The sequence below is a fragment of the Equus przewalskii genome, chromosome 1 (assembly GCF_037783145.1).
Source record: "Equus przewalskii isolate Varuska chromosome 1, EquPr2, whole genome shotgun sequence".
Classification (NCBI taxonomy): Eukaryota; Metazoa; Chordata; class Mammalia; order Perissodactyla; family Equidae; genus Equus; species Equus przewalskii.
The window spans coordinates 28,890,664-28,906,472 of NC_091831.1; the positions used below are offsets into that span (position 1 = coordinate 28,890,664).

A 15,809-nucleotide genomic window follows, 5' to 3' on the forward strand; every position below is an offset into this window, starting at 1 on the left:
TGAAGTAGACAGTTTTTCAGTTTATTGAGTAACAATGGCATCATAGCGTTTATCACTGGTGGTGGACGGGTCGGGGAGCAGGAAAGTGTTCTTAAAGGCGCCCACTGGGGCCTTCATCCACCCCACCCACTGCTTCAGCCAGAGATCATGGGAGTTGGAGTCAAGGTCCAACTCTGCGCTCTGTGAGTTTGCCACCACAAATTCCATCCCCAAGCCCACGTCCTCTTTGGACCAGCCTTTGATGCCTGGGCCCTTCCTCCTCTTGGGAGCGGCATGGGGGTGGGAGCAGGGCCAAGCCTCAAGAAAGAGGAGCTAAGGTGGGAGGTCAGCTGGATGTCTAACAACGGTCAATGGAACACAAAAGTCCCTGTCTTAAGATTGTACACTCAGGGCCTAGTTTCCCCTGAGGGTGTCCTAGTTACACCCACTCAGATACCTGTGGCGTTTAAGCACCGTTCCCACAGCTGTGTCCCTCTGTAAGAGGGTGCCAGGGGAGCTCTTAATGGGGAATGCTTGCTTTGTCTTTGTGGCCTTTTGGTTGGGGGAGGGAGTTGGGATTATAGGTTTAGATTTGAGGTTATGATATCAGAGTGGACCAAGAACTCCTAGGATTGTGCCTAAAGACACTCATGCTGCAGTGTGGGAAAGATGGGAAGATGGCAAGAGCAGTACAGGATACTGACACTCCTTTGTTCTGGTAGAGAAAAGGAGAAGAAATGATCTAGTTCAGGATGTAGGGGATGGCATAAGCCCCCTGCCTCCCTTATCCTGACATGTCTTCCTCTGCCAGCCTAGTTGCTGGGTCAGTTTTGGTAGCCAGGAAGCATAAATTGGAAGAATTCAGCCCAGTTTGGTCTGCTAGTGTCCCTCAGTCTCTGTCCTGAGATCCTGGGGCTCCCCCTGTGTCCAGAAGGGGTTAGATGCTGTCAGAAATGACTTGGCTGGTGGAACTGTTTAGGCAAGGAAGTCCTGTAGCCTGGCTGGCTGGCAAGTGGCAGGAGGCCGAGAGGGGAAGCCAGACATCAGGACATCCCAGGACTGCATGTCTGCTCCTAGCTTCCAACACAGCGTATACATGTGTACACACACACACACACACACACACACACACACACACACACACGTATATATGTAGACACGCAAGCTCAGGAGAAAGGAATTATGTGACCCTGCTCTGTGAAATCAGAGAGGAGAGAAAACAGTTTACAGGGGCACCTCTCCCAGCCTAATGGAATGGATGCTGGTCTCAACGGCCACTCCCCCATCAAGCCCCCTGCCCAGTACCAGGCAGACAGGCAAGTGGCAGGGATGGCAAGGCTCCACTAAAGCTGCAGCCCAAGGGAGTGAGGGAGAGGCCAGGGCCTGCCCCTCCCTCAGAGCCCCTTGTTGTAGTAAACCACTTCGAGGCTGGGGTTCTGCTCACGGATCTGACTTCTCAGCTCCGGCTCCAGCCTGCTCACATTTATGGAGCTGCAACAGAACACACAGGCAGGCTGAGTGTCCCCTGAACCCAACCCCCTCAGGCTAAGGGATCGCCATCCCTCCTCCTTCCAGGCTGAAGAATCTTCTCCTTCAACTGCCAGGAGGCCCAGCTCACTATCGTTCCCCAGCCCCCAGAATAAGCTGAGCGCCTGCCAGGCCTCCTCCCACAACGCACTAAAGGACCTTAAGCTCAGCTGGCTCCAGAGAGGTGGAGATCTGCCAGAACCCCCAGCCAAGCCCGGGCAGGGCAGCACTTACCTTCTCTGGGGAAACAGGGCACAGCACAGGGGGGTGGCAAATACCAGGCTAGGGGGGAGAAGAGTGTTGGAAAGGTTTGTGAAGCTTTGACTTAAGGGATTTCCCTCCTGCACCCCACCCCATCTCTGGAGACAGCCCTTAGGGGTGGAGATTGATTAAAGCCAACTCTGACATTAGGTTATGGCTGAGGAAAGAGCTTCCAGAGCACTGACCCAGAGCTCCACAGCCAGCAAATGTCAGAATCAGGAGTCAAACGTGCGTGAGACTCCTGGATGGTACCAAAAGGTATTTTTCTATGCTTTCCTCTTGCAGATGAAGGCTGGAACCCCTTCAGCTAGCCTCTTGACCTTCAAGGACAGGGATCAGCCCCTAACACACCCAGTACACCCTCCAGGCATCCAAGACCCCTACCAGCTGAATATATGAATGAATGATGTATATAAACATCTTAAAAGCAATAAATAACCACCCACATCCACCATGGAAAGGGCACTCCCACACACCCTCCTATCTCCCTGCACACTTACCAGAAGCCCACCAGCCCCACCTGCAGGGGTGCCCCCAGCCAGGGGCGGCGCTGTAGGGAGACAGAGACAATGGAATAGCAAGTGTCCCCCGCCCCCCGAACCCCCAGGCCATTGCATTCACATGGCTCTATGCCATCAGCCCTGACATGTGGCCCTTTTCTTTCTCCCAAGCCCATAACACGGTTGGGACCTCCAGATCACCACCCTCCACTCCAGCCAGGCCTGTTTACTGACACCCTCCCTAGTGTCCCATCACCCATTCTCGCCTCTCAGAATTGGTTCCCATGGCACTCCCTGCCTCTTTCTCTTCCCTCACTTCCTGCAGGAGTGCCTCATCTAACCCTCCACTCATTTCCCCCTGGCCCTTCCCAAACACATCTCCTGCTCTGTACACCTTCTTGATTTGCTCCAGCCACAGGGACCACCATTCTGTTTCTCCAGGGTGCACAGCTGGTGCTCAATAAATATTTGTGAATAAATGATTGAATGAATGAGCTAGAGCTTGTGTTCCTGTGCCTTGCTTCCCTGTCCTGTTTGTGCATGTGTGAGCCTGTGTGTCTGTGTCTGTCTTGCTGTTGTGAGCATGAATGTCATATCAAGTGTGACATGATGGTCCATCCCTGGGTCAGAGGCGTCTGGAGTGACACCAGTTTCCTTCAGGACAGAAACCATTTCCCTCCTTCCCTTATCTTCTCTTCCTCCTCCCTCAGTGTTCCTTTGCCCAAGCCCAACTCATTCTTGCTGGATGAATGAAGGTCGAGGGGGCAGCACAGGGGTGGGGCCAACAGATGGCGAGTCTTAGACTCAGGTCAGGCTGGAGAGAGGGTTGGGCTCCCAGCCACCATCACTTCCAGGCTGGGAGAAGTGAGAGTGACATACCTTCAGAAAGTCTTTCTTCTCCAGAGTGTCCATGATCACGGGGGGAATGGCTGAGGGGAGAGCAGGGCAGGGAGGGAGGTAGTGAAGTGAAAGTTGGGACCCAAAGGAAGGGGGGATCCCCCCCAAGTCTTATGGTCCCCAGAGTCCTCAAAACCCTTGGGGAACCGCACCTCCCTTCTCTCAGAGCCTCCCATGCCCTACGCAGCCACCCCCACCTCACCCATGGCAGGAATCGCCATGCAGATTCTTGATACCACCACCTGGAAGATTCCCTGCTTAGCTGCAGCCACCGAGTGGCCAAGCCTCTGACCCGCCTCATCAGTCACTGGGATGCCCACCTGCAGCTCCCTGGGAAGGGAAGGAAGTAGGGGTCAGACCATAGGCCCCAAACCCCACCCACAATGTCCTCATGGGCAGCTACTCCCTATTCAGACATCCTAGATCCAAAGGCTGGCTCTCCCACCCCAGGATCCCAGCATCAGACTGAGACCGGGCCAGCAGCTCATGGCCAGGGAAGGACAGGACTCTCCCCACTCTGGACTGGTCTGCATGGCTGGATGGTGTGTCCACATGCACACTGGGCACACACAAGCCAGGATTCGGGGCCGCTCACCTCTGCCTCATTAGAGGGATGTTTATGCAGTTGGCAGCTGCCACAGCTGCAAAGGGCACAAATCTGCTGACCAGCGGGGGCAGGTGCTGGGAGAGGAAAGATGTCATTTAGTGGCCCTAAGGGCCAAGGGATGGTGAGGAACTCTCGAGAGACATATGGGGAGCCTGTAGGTCCGGGTGGAAGGGTGATGGAGAAGAAGGAAGCACATAAAGGGTGAATAAGGGGCAGTAGAATGGGGGGACATTTACCTTGGTGAGGGATTTGAGGCCCAGGGCCGTGGCCACAGCCCCAGTGGTGGCACTCACATAAGCTGTTCCCAGCTGCCTGTGGGTGGAGGCAGGACACAAGGAGAGAGGTGAACAGCCCAGTAAGTGGTTCTTTCCTTCAGGGACTTGTGAAATCCTCAATATATGAAGCGTGGGAGGGTGGCCTGATTGCAAAGAAATGCCTCCCTGGCTCCAGTGTAGACTTGTCTGGAAGCCCCAGTCCCTCCCTTTGAGGAAGGGTGAATCCCAAAGCCCACCCAAGAGGACCCTATGCACTCAGTCAGGCCAGGAAAGTGGGGAAGAGGGGCAGGCTGAGAGGAGGGCCCTGAGCCACTGGCTGCATGAGCCCGCTGGGAACAAGAGCGAAGAGGAGAGAGCAATGATAGGCGAGGAGGGGAGAAGAGTCCCTGGGGACAAGCTCTCACCTCACAGTGATGGGAGCATCGCCACTGCGGTTGGAATAGTTAACGACGGCATTGAAGGACTGATTCACCCACTGCCAGAACACCACGGTTGGGGTCTTCCTGAGGGAACAAAGACACTTACTTTTGCCCCCTCTACAATGTCCCTCATCCTTGGACCCTGATAAGGAAACCACAAAGGTTATTCCCAAACACTCAGGAGGGACCCAGTCGATGACCCAAGAACCTGGTCTGGTGACCCCTGCATGACCCTCCCCACCTACACAAACATCCCCACTGTCTCTGGGGTGGGAGGACCCCCAGGGCGGAGTTCTGAGGAAAGGAAGGGATTCTGACACAAGCTTTCACCCACCCCTATTTTCTGGCCTAGAAAGGAAGCACCTGGTCATCAAGCCACACTCTGGCTAGGAGAGAGCACTCAAGGAGGGGACACGTGGGACAGGACCTGCCTGTAGAAGGTGAGCATGCAGCCAGTGATGGTCATGTTCATGGGCACCTGGGCTGACATGCGGCCAATCAGGACCACCTTCTCCCCTGTGTCCGGATGGAAGGCAGAGTCGTACACATACTTGGCCCTCCACAGCTGGTCCTCGGTGAGCCCTGGACTCACCACGCCAGCCCTGCAGAAGTTGACAGGGAGCAGACAGGCAATTCTAGAGGGCAGATCTACCCTCCAAATCCCCACCCACCCAGCTCAGAGGAAGTCTGGGCAGAGGCCCAGGCACTCTGGCCCCCAATCTTAGAATAAAGGAGCTCCTTGTCTCTGGGGGAGAGTCAAAGCTTCCCAGAAACGGGGGGGGTTGGGGGGGGCGGAGAGGGGAGGCCCATTTCTATTGCCCTTCAAGCCACACGAGGAAGGTTGTCCTTCCATTTCTGCCTAAATGCTGGGTCACGGGTACTGGTGGTTTCCAATGGGTCAAAAATGGCTGGGGGCATTGCAAGGGTTTCTCCTCCTGGAGACAAAGGGGAAGCTCTCCTATCTTGCTGGGACTCAATTTTGAGCCCCTCTGTCCTTGCAGAGGTTGGCCCAGCAATGGGATAGGTCCCTGTGGAGGGTTTATGAGGCATAGAGCAGCACCCCCCGTAACTATCAATGCCACCTCCTCAACCCAAACACCCCAAAATCCTTTGAGTTAAAGCTCTGTGCCATCGTTGTCTGTGATTCCAGCAGACAGGGCCAGGGAGCAAGGGGACTGAGGAGCAGGACAGGATCACTCTCAAGCTTGGGGAGGCAGGTACAAAAGGTACTATTAATGGCAGCGAATGAGATCGTGGGGTACAGGGTCAGATGGCATAGGGAGTCACCTGTAGTTCTGCACGATGTTCCGGGAAGCTTCCAGCTGTGCCCCAGAAAGCAGCAGATTTCGGGGATCGGTAACAGTGAAGAAGTGCCGGGCTCTGCCCATGAAACTGCTTTGGTCCCAGCGAGGTTCCTGGATGTTGATATCTAAGGGCAATTCACCCATTTTCTGCAGGGCAGGGACAAGAGTCAGAGGACTCCAAGGAGGGAGTCCAAGGGCTCCACCTGAGGACAGCCTTTGGTGGCCCTGCCCCAGTCCCTGGGCCTATTGCCAATCCCTTTTGGAGCTCAAGGTGACTCCAGATAGGGAAGCAAGGGTTGGGGGAGAAGGTGTTTTCTAGGGGAGGGGGTGGGGAGAAGAAAACCACAAAAACAGATCTCCTTATGCTGTGGCCTGGTGCAGATTTTCATGAGTGAGGATTTATATGTGTGTCATTGATGCATGCGCAGCAGCTAATCCCATGCATCTACTCTTGTGCTCTGTATGCACAAAAATGCATTCTATATGCATCACACATCTATGTTCCTGTCAGCTTTAGGCCCCAGCTGCCTTGAGACCTAGATACAAACCCCTAAGGCTGTTTGGGAAGATAGGATAAGCCCTCCCACAGGTCAGCCCCTGATTGGAGGAGAGCAAGAGCTCATAGGCCACTCCAGGGCTCATCTATTCCAGATCTCAAACAGGGGACTCTGCTGATAGCCCCGTGCGTGTGTGTGTGTGTGTGTGTGTGTGTGTGTGTGTGTGTGTGTGTGGGCATGCACAAGTCCCCTCTCCAGACCCATCTTCCTCAACCCACACTGAATGGCTCAAGGCTCTCCTTGTTCCTCAGCTGGGCAGGGCTGGCACAGACACTCGTCCACCTCTCCCTGAGCCACCTGCTTCCAGAAAGGAGCAGGATTCAGTAAAGGCCTCCTCCACCCAGCACAGAGAGGAAAGCCTGGAGCAGCCATCTGGTTGCATTCGGCGAAATCCTACAGAATGACTAATCCTCTCCAACCACACTTCCTCCCTCACAGGCAGACACACCCTCCCTTCTCTCACATACTCACACTCACATACCCACACACAAAGACACCATCATATAGCCCTACATAGACACACAAACAAGGTGGACACGCCCTGCATACCCTGGCCCACAAAGACTGTTACTTGCATGCGCACACACACACGAACACACACACAAACAGCCCATACCCATCAGTTGTAGCCACTTGAAGGCTTGACCAAGCCGAACCCCACCCTGACATTCCTCCGCACTACCAACTTCCCCCTGTGCCCCTTGGACCTCTCTAAAGCCAGAGCCGAAGATACTGAATCGGACAGGACAGAGAGCACCCTGCAAGGCAGGCCTCTCTCTCCGACTCCCAGTCTTCAACTCCGTAAGCCCCTGACTCCCGAACCCCGCCCGAGCCAGCGGGACTCACGCTTTCCTGGGATCCTGGCCTCTGCAGCTCTCAGACCTGCCTTCCTCTTCGCGCATCGCCCCCGCCCTCCAACCCATCACGCGTAACGTCACGCGTGACGCTAACCAGCAGGAGGGGCGGGGGCTCCCCTGGCACGTCCGCCTGGCGTGCCCCTGGATTGGCAGAGTCCGGGGGCGGTGGGGGCGACGCCCCTAGCCCAGGCTACTGGGACCCGGCCCCACACTGCTTCCCAGAGCCAATCCCGGCTCCAGGATCAGTTGGGCCGGATTCCCAGCGAGAGAGAGGAGGGGAGGAGCCACGGGTGCTCCCCCCTCTGCTTGCAGTCCCTTGGCTGTCCTCGGGAGGCACCCGGCCTCTGCAGCAAGGGGTCTAGGTACCCAGGGCGAAGGCTCGCAGTGCGCAGGGCGAGGGCGGGCGGCTTGGAGGGGCCATCCTTTTGATGGCGCGCCGGGAGGGACTCGGATTACTGCGCGGCTTACCTGATGGCTGCCTTGACAGTAGCCTCTGCCTACTTGGCCCCCTGGGCTCCTACCCCAGTTTCCACAAGCTCCTCTCGCAGCACCTCGGCGTTCACACCCCTTCACAGCCCCGTTTCGCTCGTGCCTGTGCCCCTTCTATGTCCCCAGCCCTTTCCTCCTCCCCAGGCCCCTTCTTAGTCCCCTCTGAAACCCCTCGCTCCACTGGGTCCCCAGTTTCCTTATGCCTCCAATCCTACCCCTGCACCGCAGACCGTAGCCCCAGTCCCTGCCCTGGGATGCGAAGGGGCAGAAGGCTCAAGCTAGTGGACAGAAAGAATCTTCTGCCCTGTAGTGTCCTGGGACCAGCTGCCCCGCCCTGCGTCCTTTCCCGGGCTGGGTGTCCAGACACTTTCTGACATAGAAGAAGGATGCATGTGAAGAAGGCAAAGCTCAGCCACAGACACTCTCACAACTCACCCAGTCACTGTACTGAGCACGCCTGCCTCACACCCAGGCTCATGCCCCGCTCCGCCCAGGTGACACTCCCTCACTGAGGCCTCAGGGGTGACCGCAGAGGTGTGGCAATTCCAGGAGCCCTGGTAGCTGCGTCGGCCTGGAGAAGACGGGCTTTTGGGCTTTCCCTGAGCTGAGTTCGCGGGACAGGGTGAGGCATCAGAACTCGAACTCAGCGGCCCCAGCCTAGGTGACAAACGGAGGTCCCGGGCGCCCGAGGTAGGTGGCAGTGACTGGCGGCTTTCCCAGCCAATAGGAGCCCAGGGCTACGCAGGCCAGCCCTGCTCCCGGAGCCTCGGCGGAGCGTGGGGAGAGGTTCCCTGGCTGCTGCAATCGCTTGCGCCCGCGGGCGGGCGAGGCAGGCGGCTGCTGCACGAGCGAACAGGTGAGCCGGGCCAAGCCTGAGGGGTGGGGGGCCGGGAGGACGCAGCCGGGGGTGGGATGCTGCGTTCTGGGTCCCAGAGCTGCTCTAGGGTAATTGGCCCTGGTTTTAGGCGGGATGCTGTGGGGCATTCGACAGCAGGTCCTCCCCGCAAGCCTGGGAGAGGTTCCCGCAACCTCTTTAGACAAGAGAGAAGAGGGGGCAGAAGGGACAGCAGCCTGGGGGTTGGGGATCTCTGGGGCCCTTGGCTACAGCTGTGCCAGACCCTGAAGCCCTGCCCTCGAGGCCTGCGCCCCAGGAGCTGGCCCCCTGCCCACATATCCAGGGGAGGTGGTGCAGTGAACTGTGCTGGCCCCACTTTCTCTCACACCAGTTGAAGCCCTAGGGCCGTCCATTATCCCATCTCCCCTCTCTCAACCTCTACTGGGGACTGGGGACCAGAGTAGATGACTCAGCTGAGAGCAGGAATGAGTGAAGCAGAGGTTCCCACTGCCTTGTATAAATGATTCCACAAGTCCATCATGGTGCCTGGACTGGGCAGTTCTCTGGCGAGGGGTGGGAGAGGTGAGGGGCCTAAGGCATGAGAGGTTAGGGTGCTCAAACCAGGGGGAGGGGTGGAAGTTCTGGAGGGCTGTCTTCACATCCCTCCCCCAATCCCTGCTCTCCCCTGGCAGGCCTGGAGCACGCAATCTTGACAGGCAGCAGAGGTGGGGGGCTCCTGGCCATTGAGACCCCACTCCCGCACAGAAGGCTCATGGAGCTCGGAGCACGCGGGGCCTTCATCTTAAGAGCTAGCAGGTTCCCTCTGGACCTGTAGGGCGCCCGTCCCAGTCTAGCCACCATGGCGCACGGTTTCCCAGTGGGCTTGGACCCGCTGGGCCTCGGAGACCTAAGCTCTGGCTCTCTGAGCTCCCTCTCCTCTCGAGGCCACCTGGGCAGCGACTTGGGCTCCGCAACGCGATACCTGCTGAGGAAGCAGCAGCGGCTGCTGAATGGGCCCCCCCGCGGAATCCGAGCCTCATCGCCCATGGGCCGCGTCATCCTCATCAACTCCCCCATAGAAGGTGGGGGCGGGGCCCAGCCACCGGCCTGGGAGCTGAGGGTGGGGGTAGGGGGCAGGGGCGCTAAGTTGGAGGAGGCAGAGCCAATATGAGTGGGGGAACTCCAGAGATGGGAGTCATAGGGATGTAGGGGGGAGGGGGGTTCTGAAGACCCATACTCTCTTCCTCACGTATCCTTTTCTCACCTTCAGGCTAATCCTTTAGGGTTCCAAGATCATAGAGAGGTCAGAGGGGGGGAGATAGGGTCATGGAGGCAGGGGAAGGTGTGTAGTATGCTACCCCCCAAGTGAGTGAGGCAGGGTACTGAATTGGCCCCTCCCTCCCATGGACTCTGCCTTCCTCCAAACCCACTTGTGTGTGCCTTTGGGGGTGTGGCAAGATGGAGAAGGATGTCCTCCATCAAGGATGTCATCCTTGGATTCATCCTTGGACTCACACATCCAAGGACTCATCAGCCCACTGTGTGACCAGCTCTGAGCTGGGCTGTGAGGAGTCAGTGCCCAGCTGGGCAGAGAGAATTAAAGGCTTCAGGTGCAGAAGGAAGGAAATAGAGATAGAGCAGCAAATGTTCTGATGGGGGGCTGGGGGAGGGGTGGCCAGGGAGGGAGCCCCAGGATTGGGCCCTAAAGGAGGGGGAAACCTGATCTTACGTAGTGTTTAATGCTGTTTCATTGCACACCTATTCTATGCCAACCCTGGTTATGTCCTGCAGGGGACTTAGAGAGAAACAAGGCTCAATTTTCACCTTCCATAAATTTACAGTGTAGCAGGGCTCTGAGACAGAGCCACCAACAGCTGGTGGTGGGGTAGAAGTATCACAAAGGTTGGAAGCATGGAGCATGGGGGTGGGGGGCACTTACGAGACAGTTTGGCTGTAGTGACAGATGTGAGGCGACGAAGAGCCAGTAAGAAAGGCAGGACCTTGAATGCCAGCCGGGGAGTGGGGGCCCCCTGGGCCTGGGCTTTCCGTGAACAGGACGAGATAAATATCTCCAGCTCCCCTCCTCTCTCTCAGCCAACAGAGCTTCCCTGGCTGGATCCCAGACTGGAATTTTCAGACCCTGCTCCTCCCCTCTGGCCCAGCTGGGCATCTCTGTTCCCCTACCTGGGCCACTGGGGCAGGGGTAGAGCATGTTGCTCCGGGAACAGGCTTTCCTGCACCAGTGGCCCAAGGTACTCACCCTCATCATCCACCTTGCTTGGCCTCAACCTCAGGTGAGCAGCAGGGTACTGCTGAGGGTCACCACTGTCATTCTGGTCATGCAGCAGAAGTCCCAAGATGAGCTAGGAGACATGGAGGGGAGAGAGGAGGCGCTGTGGCCCTGCCCCTGTAAGTCCCGTTGTATTCCAAGAACTATGCTATACCTCCCCTCACACATTCACATGCACCGTGCTGGCTGTGGTGCAAGGGCTATGTATACTGTCCCTCTAAAGATCCTCTTCCAGAAGTTCCATGATGGCTCTCTCCCTCTGCCTCACTCCAATGCCCTGCAGCCAGAGGAGCAGCATCTTCTAGCGGTGCAAGTCCTGGGGTGTTGCTCTGACCTCTGACCCTGGCCTGTCTGGGCTGGGAGCCTCTGAGCTCAGATCCTCCCTCTGCCAGAGTACAGACATCTCCCAACTCACCGCAGCCTGGAACCCCTCCCCCACGTTATTATTTAGACCTTTCCAGGGGCTGAAAGTAACTGAAAAGAGAGACACAGTGGGACAGGGAACTCTGCCACCCATATCACCACCATGAGTTCCCACCAGCTCCTCAAACTCAACTGGTCCCAGAGAAAATGCATTATCTTTAACCCAAACCAGCCCTTTCTCCTCACTCTCCTAGCTCATTTGTTTATTCATTCATTCATCTATTTGTTCTTTTATTGATTCAAAAACTACTTAGCAAATATCAAGCACTGTGCAATACACTGGGGACACGTGAGTAGAGAGGAATTACAAAGTCTCTACCGTGACGGAGCTTACAGTCTAGTGAGAGGGGACAGAGACTAGATAACATATGAATAAGCAAATAATGAGAAAGGGTGGTAAGGATCTTGAAGGTACTAACTTGGATGATGTGACGGAGTAGTGGTTCTCAAACTTTAGAATACCTCAGAATTGCCTGGGGGGCTTGTTATTAAAAGACAGATTGCTGGGTCCTCCACCTGGAGCTTTTGATTCCCTGGGTCCGTGGTAAAGCCTGAGAATTCACATTTTTAATAAGTTCCCTGTTGCTGCTGGTTTGCGGAACACGCTTTGAGAACCACTCTAACAGAGATGATCTGGGAGGAGGGGGTCTTAGGTAGGGTCGTGTAGGAAGGCTTCTCTGAGAAAGCAGAGTCTGAGCCAGGAGGGGCTGAGGAATAGGAGCCGGTCCATGAAGGGCTCAGCTAGATACCGCAGGCGGAGGGAAAGGATTTGGTCTGTGGGAGGAACAGGAAGGAAGTCAGTGTGGCCAGAGCTCAGTGAGGCTGGGGAAGGTGGCCGGAGGTGAGGGTAGACAGGTGGGCAGAGGAAAGCCCATGCAGGGCCTTCTTAGGCACGGGGGGAGTGTGGAGTTTCTTCTAGAATCAGGGGCAGGCGTTGAAGTTTTTCATCAGGGGAAAGGCATGATCTGTTCTAAAAGGTGACTCTGGCGATGGTGTAGCAAATGGATTAACAGGGGCCAGAGAAGAAGCAGGGGGATAGTGAGGAGCCTGCGGAGTGTCTGGAGAGAGAGGTTGGTGGCCCGGCCTAGGGCAGTGGAGGTAGAGAAGCTTCCATCCTCAGAGGCCCCAAGCTCCTAGGCTCAAAACCCAGATGTGGCACCCCCTGGCCCAGAGTCTGAGGAAGGCCCCAGGAAGGGACTGAGGAGAAAGAGGGTTGGCGGGCGGGAGAGCAAAGTCTCCCTGGCTGGGCCGAAAAGGTCCTGAGACCTGCGCAGCTAGAATCAGCTAGGAAGCCCCAGGATCTGCCCTGTCTCTGCCCTGCACCGTCCCTGCCCCCAGGCTGCCCTTGGGGATTTCTTCCTGAGCTGGCCGGCACTGTAACCTGATTTCTCTTAGATCAGAGAGAAGTGTGTGTGTGTGTGTGTGTGTGTGTGTGTGTGTATTTCTCCCTCTCGAGCACTGCTAGAGCAAGCCTTGCCCAAGATGAAATCTCACCTTCTCACCTGGGAGCCAGCTTACCTCTCCAGTCTTCTCACCTTTCTCTAACCAAAACACCTCCTCAGGGGCCCATCTCTGAGGCCTTGCTCCCTCCATCCCCTCATCAGTGCTCTCCCCTTCCCCTCCATGCCTCCAAATCCCACCCATCTTAGTCCTCTAAGAACCCTTCCCTGGCAGCTGTAGCCCCTGGGGACCCCTCTTCTCTGACTTTCCCCAGCGCCGACTGAGAGGACCACTCTGGGCACGTACTGCAGCGTGGTGGTGTTTTGAGTTTCTCTCCTCCTGTAGTCAGGTAGTTCCTAGATTCCTTACTTCCGGAATCCCAGAGTCTAAGAGATACAAGGGTCCTCAGGGATCCTTCCACAACATCCCAGACAGGGATTTACCAAGTCTCAGCTTGTATACCCCCAAAGATGGAGTACTCACTATCTCTCCTGGAAAATTCATTTTGTTGTCTGACAGCTGAAAGTTTTCCCTTAGTAAATCTGCCTCCATCTAACTCCACTGTGTGGGCTTGGTTCTGCCCTCTGGCTTACACAGACAGAAACATCTAATGCCTTTCCCAGAATAGCTCTTCAACTGTTTGATGATAGAGCAAACATACTCATTTCTGCTGCAAGCTGAAGAACGCAGACTCCCTCAACTGTGCTGCAGAGAGCATGATCTTGAACCTCTTTTCTATCTACCTGACCCTCAGAGTGGCAGGATTCTTAGGAATTTGGCCTATTTCAGGCCTGTGGGCATGGGAAGTTTAGTAAGCATTAAATACACACACATATATCTATATTATGAGGGAAGGAGGACAATGTCTTCTAGCGTGGCATCCTGTCCTACCTGCTCCCATACCCTCCCTGGCCCATGGTCTCAAGACCACCCAGAGAAGACTCAGAAATTGGGTCTCCCACCCCCTCATTTAGGGCCCTAGGTGCTTGTGCCCAGAAACCCAGCCTTTGCAGGTCCCAAGTTGGGGAACCCAGGGGCCCTCTGTGCCCAGAATGGGCATGGGAATCATGCCTGTGTCCCCACCCCCATAGCCAACAGTGATGAGAGTGACATCATCCATGCAGTCCGGGTAGAGAAGAGTCCCGCAGGGAGGCTGGGTTTCAGTGTGCGAGGCGGCTCCGAGCATGGCCTGGGCATCTTCGTCAGCAAGGTGGAGGAGGGGAGCAGTGCAGGTGAGTGGGGCCCCCAGGGGTGAGGTCCTGGCTTAGGATGTGACTCGAACCTCAGTGGGGTGCAGGAGTGCTGTTGTCAGGGTTGAGAGGAAAGGGTCCTCAGCTTTGGAGGGCCTGAGCCAATGAGGAGAGAGGGCTCCCTCCCAGGGCAGAGTGGGCTAATGGACAGGTCCCTAGTCTAATAGGGGATACTCAGCCCCTAGCTGGGGATCCCCAATCTAGTAGAAGTTTTACCCCAGGCGGAGGCTCGGCCTCCCCCAGGGGACTTCTCCAAGTGGCCCACGCCAGCCACCGCCTCCCCTGGTGCAGAGCGGGCTGGCCTGTGCATAGGGGACAAGATCACGGAGGTGAATGGGCTGAGCCTGGAGAGCACCACCATGGGCAGCGCTGTGAAGGTGCTGACAGGCAGCAGCCGGCTCCACATGATGGTGAGGCGCATGGGCCGTGTGCCGGGCATCAAATTCTCCAAGGAGAAGACCACATGGTGAGAGGCCTGGCCCCACCCCCCCACACCCAGCTCCACCCCCCAAAGCCATGGCAAGAGAGCCTGAGGGCACAGGGCTCTGCATGGGGCCTGGCTGCCATGGCTTTTGCTCTCCCTGACCCCTGGCACTGGAAACAGAGGGATCCTAAGGCCTGACCTTGAAATGAGCAAAGGCCATGTTTTTCCCCTAGCCCTCCTCCCAACAGCTCTGCTGTCCCAGACCCCAGTGGCCCTGCCCCCACACTCTGCTGCTCTTGTGAGTCTGGGATAGTAACAGCGCCTCTTCCTCAGGGGCCTGAGGCTTTAAAATGGGACTTGGCACTTTGTAGCTGCTCAATAAAAACAGATCAGGATGGTTTCCCAGATTTGATGAGATCTATGTCCCACTGAAGATCTCAGGCCTCTGGCGTCCCCCAAAGGCAACCCCTCCTTTCCTGTGCAGTTACTGGGGCTGATGGGGGGAGAGGGGGTGGGTGGTGGTGGATGGGGGGCCATGCCGAGGACCCCTTGCTGTTGTCCCAGGGTGGATGTGGTGAATCGGCGGCTGGTAGTGGAGAAGTGCAGTTCGACACCGTCCAACAGTAGCTCAGAGGATGGCGTGCGGCGCATGGTCCACCTATACACAACCTCCGACGACTTCTGCCTGGGCTTCAACATCCGCGGGGGCAAGGAGTTTGGCCTGGGCATCTATGTGTCCAAGTGAGGGCTGGGGCAGGGAGTGAGAAGGGGTCCGGCTGGGGATGGGGCTTGGAGTGGGGCCTGGACTGGGACCTGGGGATGGGTCCACAAATGAGGCCTGGCCAACTACATCTCCAAGGTTGGGGAGGGGGAGCCTGAGGAGGGGTCAGGGCTCACCAGGAGGAGGGTCAAGGAGTTTGCCTGGGGCATCTCTATATCCAGGTGAAGAGAGTCTGGAATGGGGTCGGGGGTGGGGGTGGGGGACGGACCAGGTGGCCTATCAGCCTGCCTCCTGTCTGACCCCAGAGTGGACCATGGTGGGCTGGCCGAGGAGAATGGCATCAAGGTCGGGGACCAGGTCCTGGCAGCCAACGGTGTCAGGTTCGACGACATCAGCCACAGCCAGGCAGTGGAGGTGCTGAAGGGCCAAACGCACATCATGTTGACCGTCAAGGTGGGCAGGACTGTGGGAGTCAGGGAGAGGCCAGACTGTAGGACGGACTTCCCAGAGTACTCTAGAACTTAATTATGCCCATCGCTCTGCAATTTTTGACTTTTCCACAGCCACGTGAGAGGTAGTGCAGGTATTGTTCTCATCCCTGTTTCACAGAAAGAGAAACTGAGGCTCAGAGAGACAAAGTAACTCAGGAACCAGAGTCAATTACGTGGCTGGTCCGTAGCAGAGCCTGGTTCTAGGCCTGCTCCCCAGACACTTAGGGCAGTGCCCCTTCCTATGAGTGGTGGAGGCCTGGGGC

At 56.7% G+C, this 15,809-nt stretch overlaps 2 protein-coding genes across 6 annotated transcripts in view; one reads left to right on the plus strand and one right to left on the minus strand.

Annotated features, from left to right (window-relative positions):
• On the minus strand, positions 1-8,501 carry SFXN3 (sideroflexin 3). 4 transcript variants are annotated; one of them, XM_008534256.2, is made up of 11 exons: positions 8,108-8,501; positions 5,753-5,916; positions 4,897-5,067; positions 4,451-4,549; positions 4,008-4,083; positions 3,760-3,845; positions 3,367-3,494; positions 3,147-3,196; positions 2,268-2,317; positions 1,741-1,788; positions 1-1,470 (listed from the first exon to the last, which is right to left on the minus strand). In XM_008534256.2, the coding sequence occupies exons 2-11, from the start codon at positions 5,911-5,913 to the stop codon at positions 1,374-1,376; spliced, it is 966 nt and encodes a 321-aa protein (XP_008532478.1). In that variant the 5' UTR covers positions 5,914-5,916; positions 8,108-8,501; the 3' UTR covers positions 1-1,373. The 4 variants fall into 4 exon arrangements, with proteins under 4 accessions (XP_008532478.1, XP_070414831.1, XP_008532477.1 ...); XM_070558730.1 differs by having other exon boundaries at positions 4,451-4,545; positions 4,893-5,067; positions 8,108-8,338; XM_008534255.2 differs by lacking the exon at positions 8,108-8,501 and adding an exon at positions 7,173-7,551.
• PDZD7 (PDZ domain containing 7) overlaps positions 8,206-15,809 on the plus strand; it is a 19,164-nt gene continuing 11,560 nt past the window's right edge. Inside the window, exons 1-7 of one of the 2 annotated variants that reach the window (XM_070558558.1) lie at positions 8,206-8,294; positions 8,393-8,528; positions 9,200-9,589; positions 13,752-13,892; positions 14,132-14,376; positions 14,899-15,075; positions 15,361-15,508. In XM_070558558.1, the coding sequence (XP_070414659.1) occupies positions 13,845-13,892; positions 14,132-14,376; positions 14,899-15,075; positions 15,361-15,508 (618 nt within the window). In that variant the 5' untranslated portion in view covers positions 8,206-8,294; positions 8,393-8,528; positions 9,200-9,589; positions 13,752-13,844. The remainder of the gene's footprint in view (positions 8,295-8,392; positions 8,529-9,199; positions 9,590-13,751; positions 13,893-14,131; positions 14,377-14,898; positions 15,076-15,360; positions 15,509-15,809) is intronic. The other variant, XM_070558547.1, reaches the window with a different exon arrangement.

What these genes read in the sequence shown, in the direction of transcription:
- SFXN3 (XM_008534256.2), bottom strand. Translation starts at nt 5,913, where the DNA reads ATGGGTGAATTGCCCTTAGATATCAACATCCAGGAACCTCGCTGGGAC. An exon ending in TGCATGCTCACCTTCTACAG is followed by an intron (nt 4,550 to 4,896) that starts GCAGGTCCTGTC and finishes TTGTTCCCTCAG; the next exon opens with GAAGACCCCAACCGTGGTGT. An exon ending in GATGCTCCCATCACTGTGAG is followed by an intron (nt 4,084 to 4,450) that starts GTGAGAGCTTGT and finishes CTCCACCCACAG; the next exon opens with GCAGCTGGGAACAGCTTATG.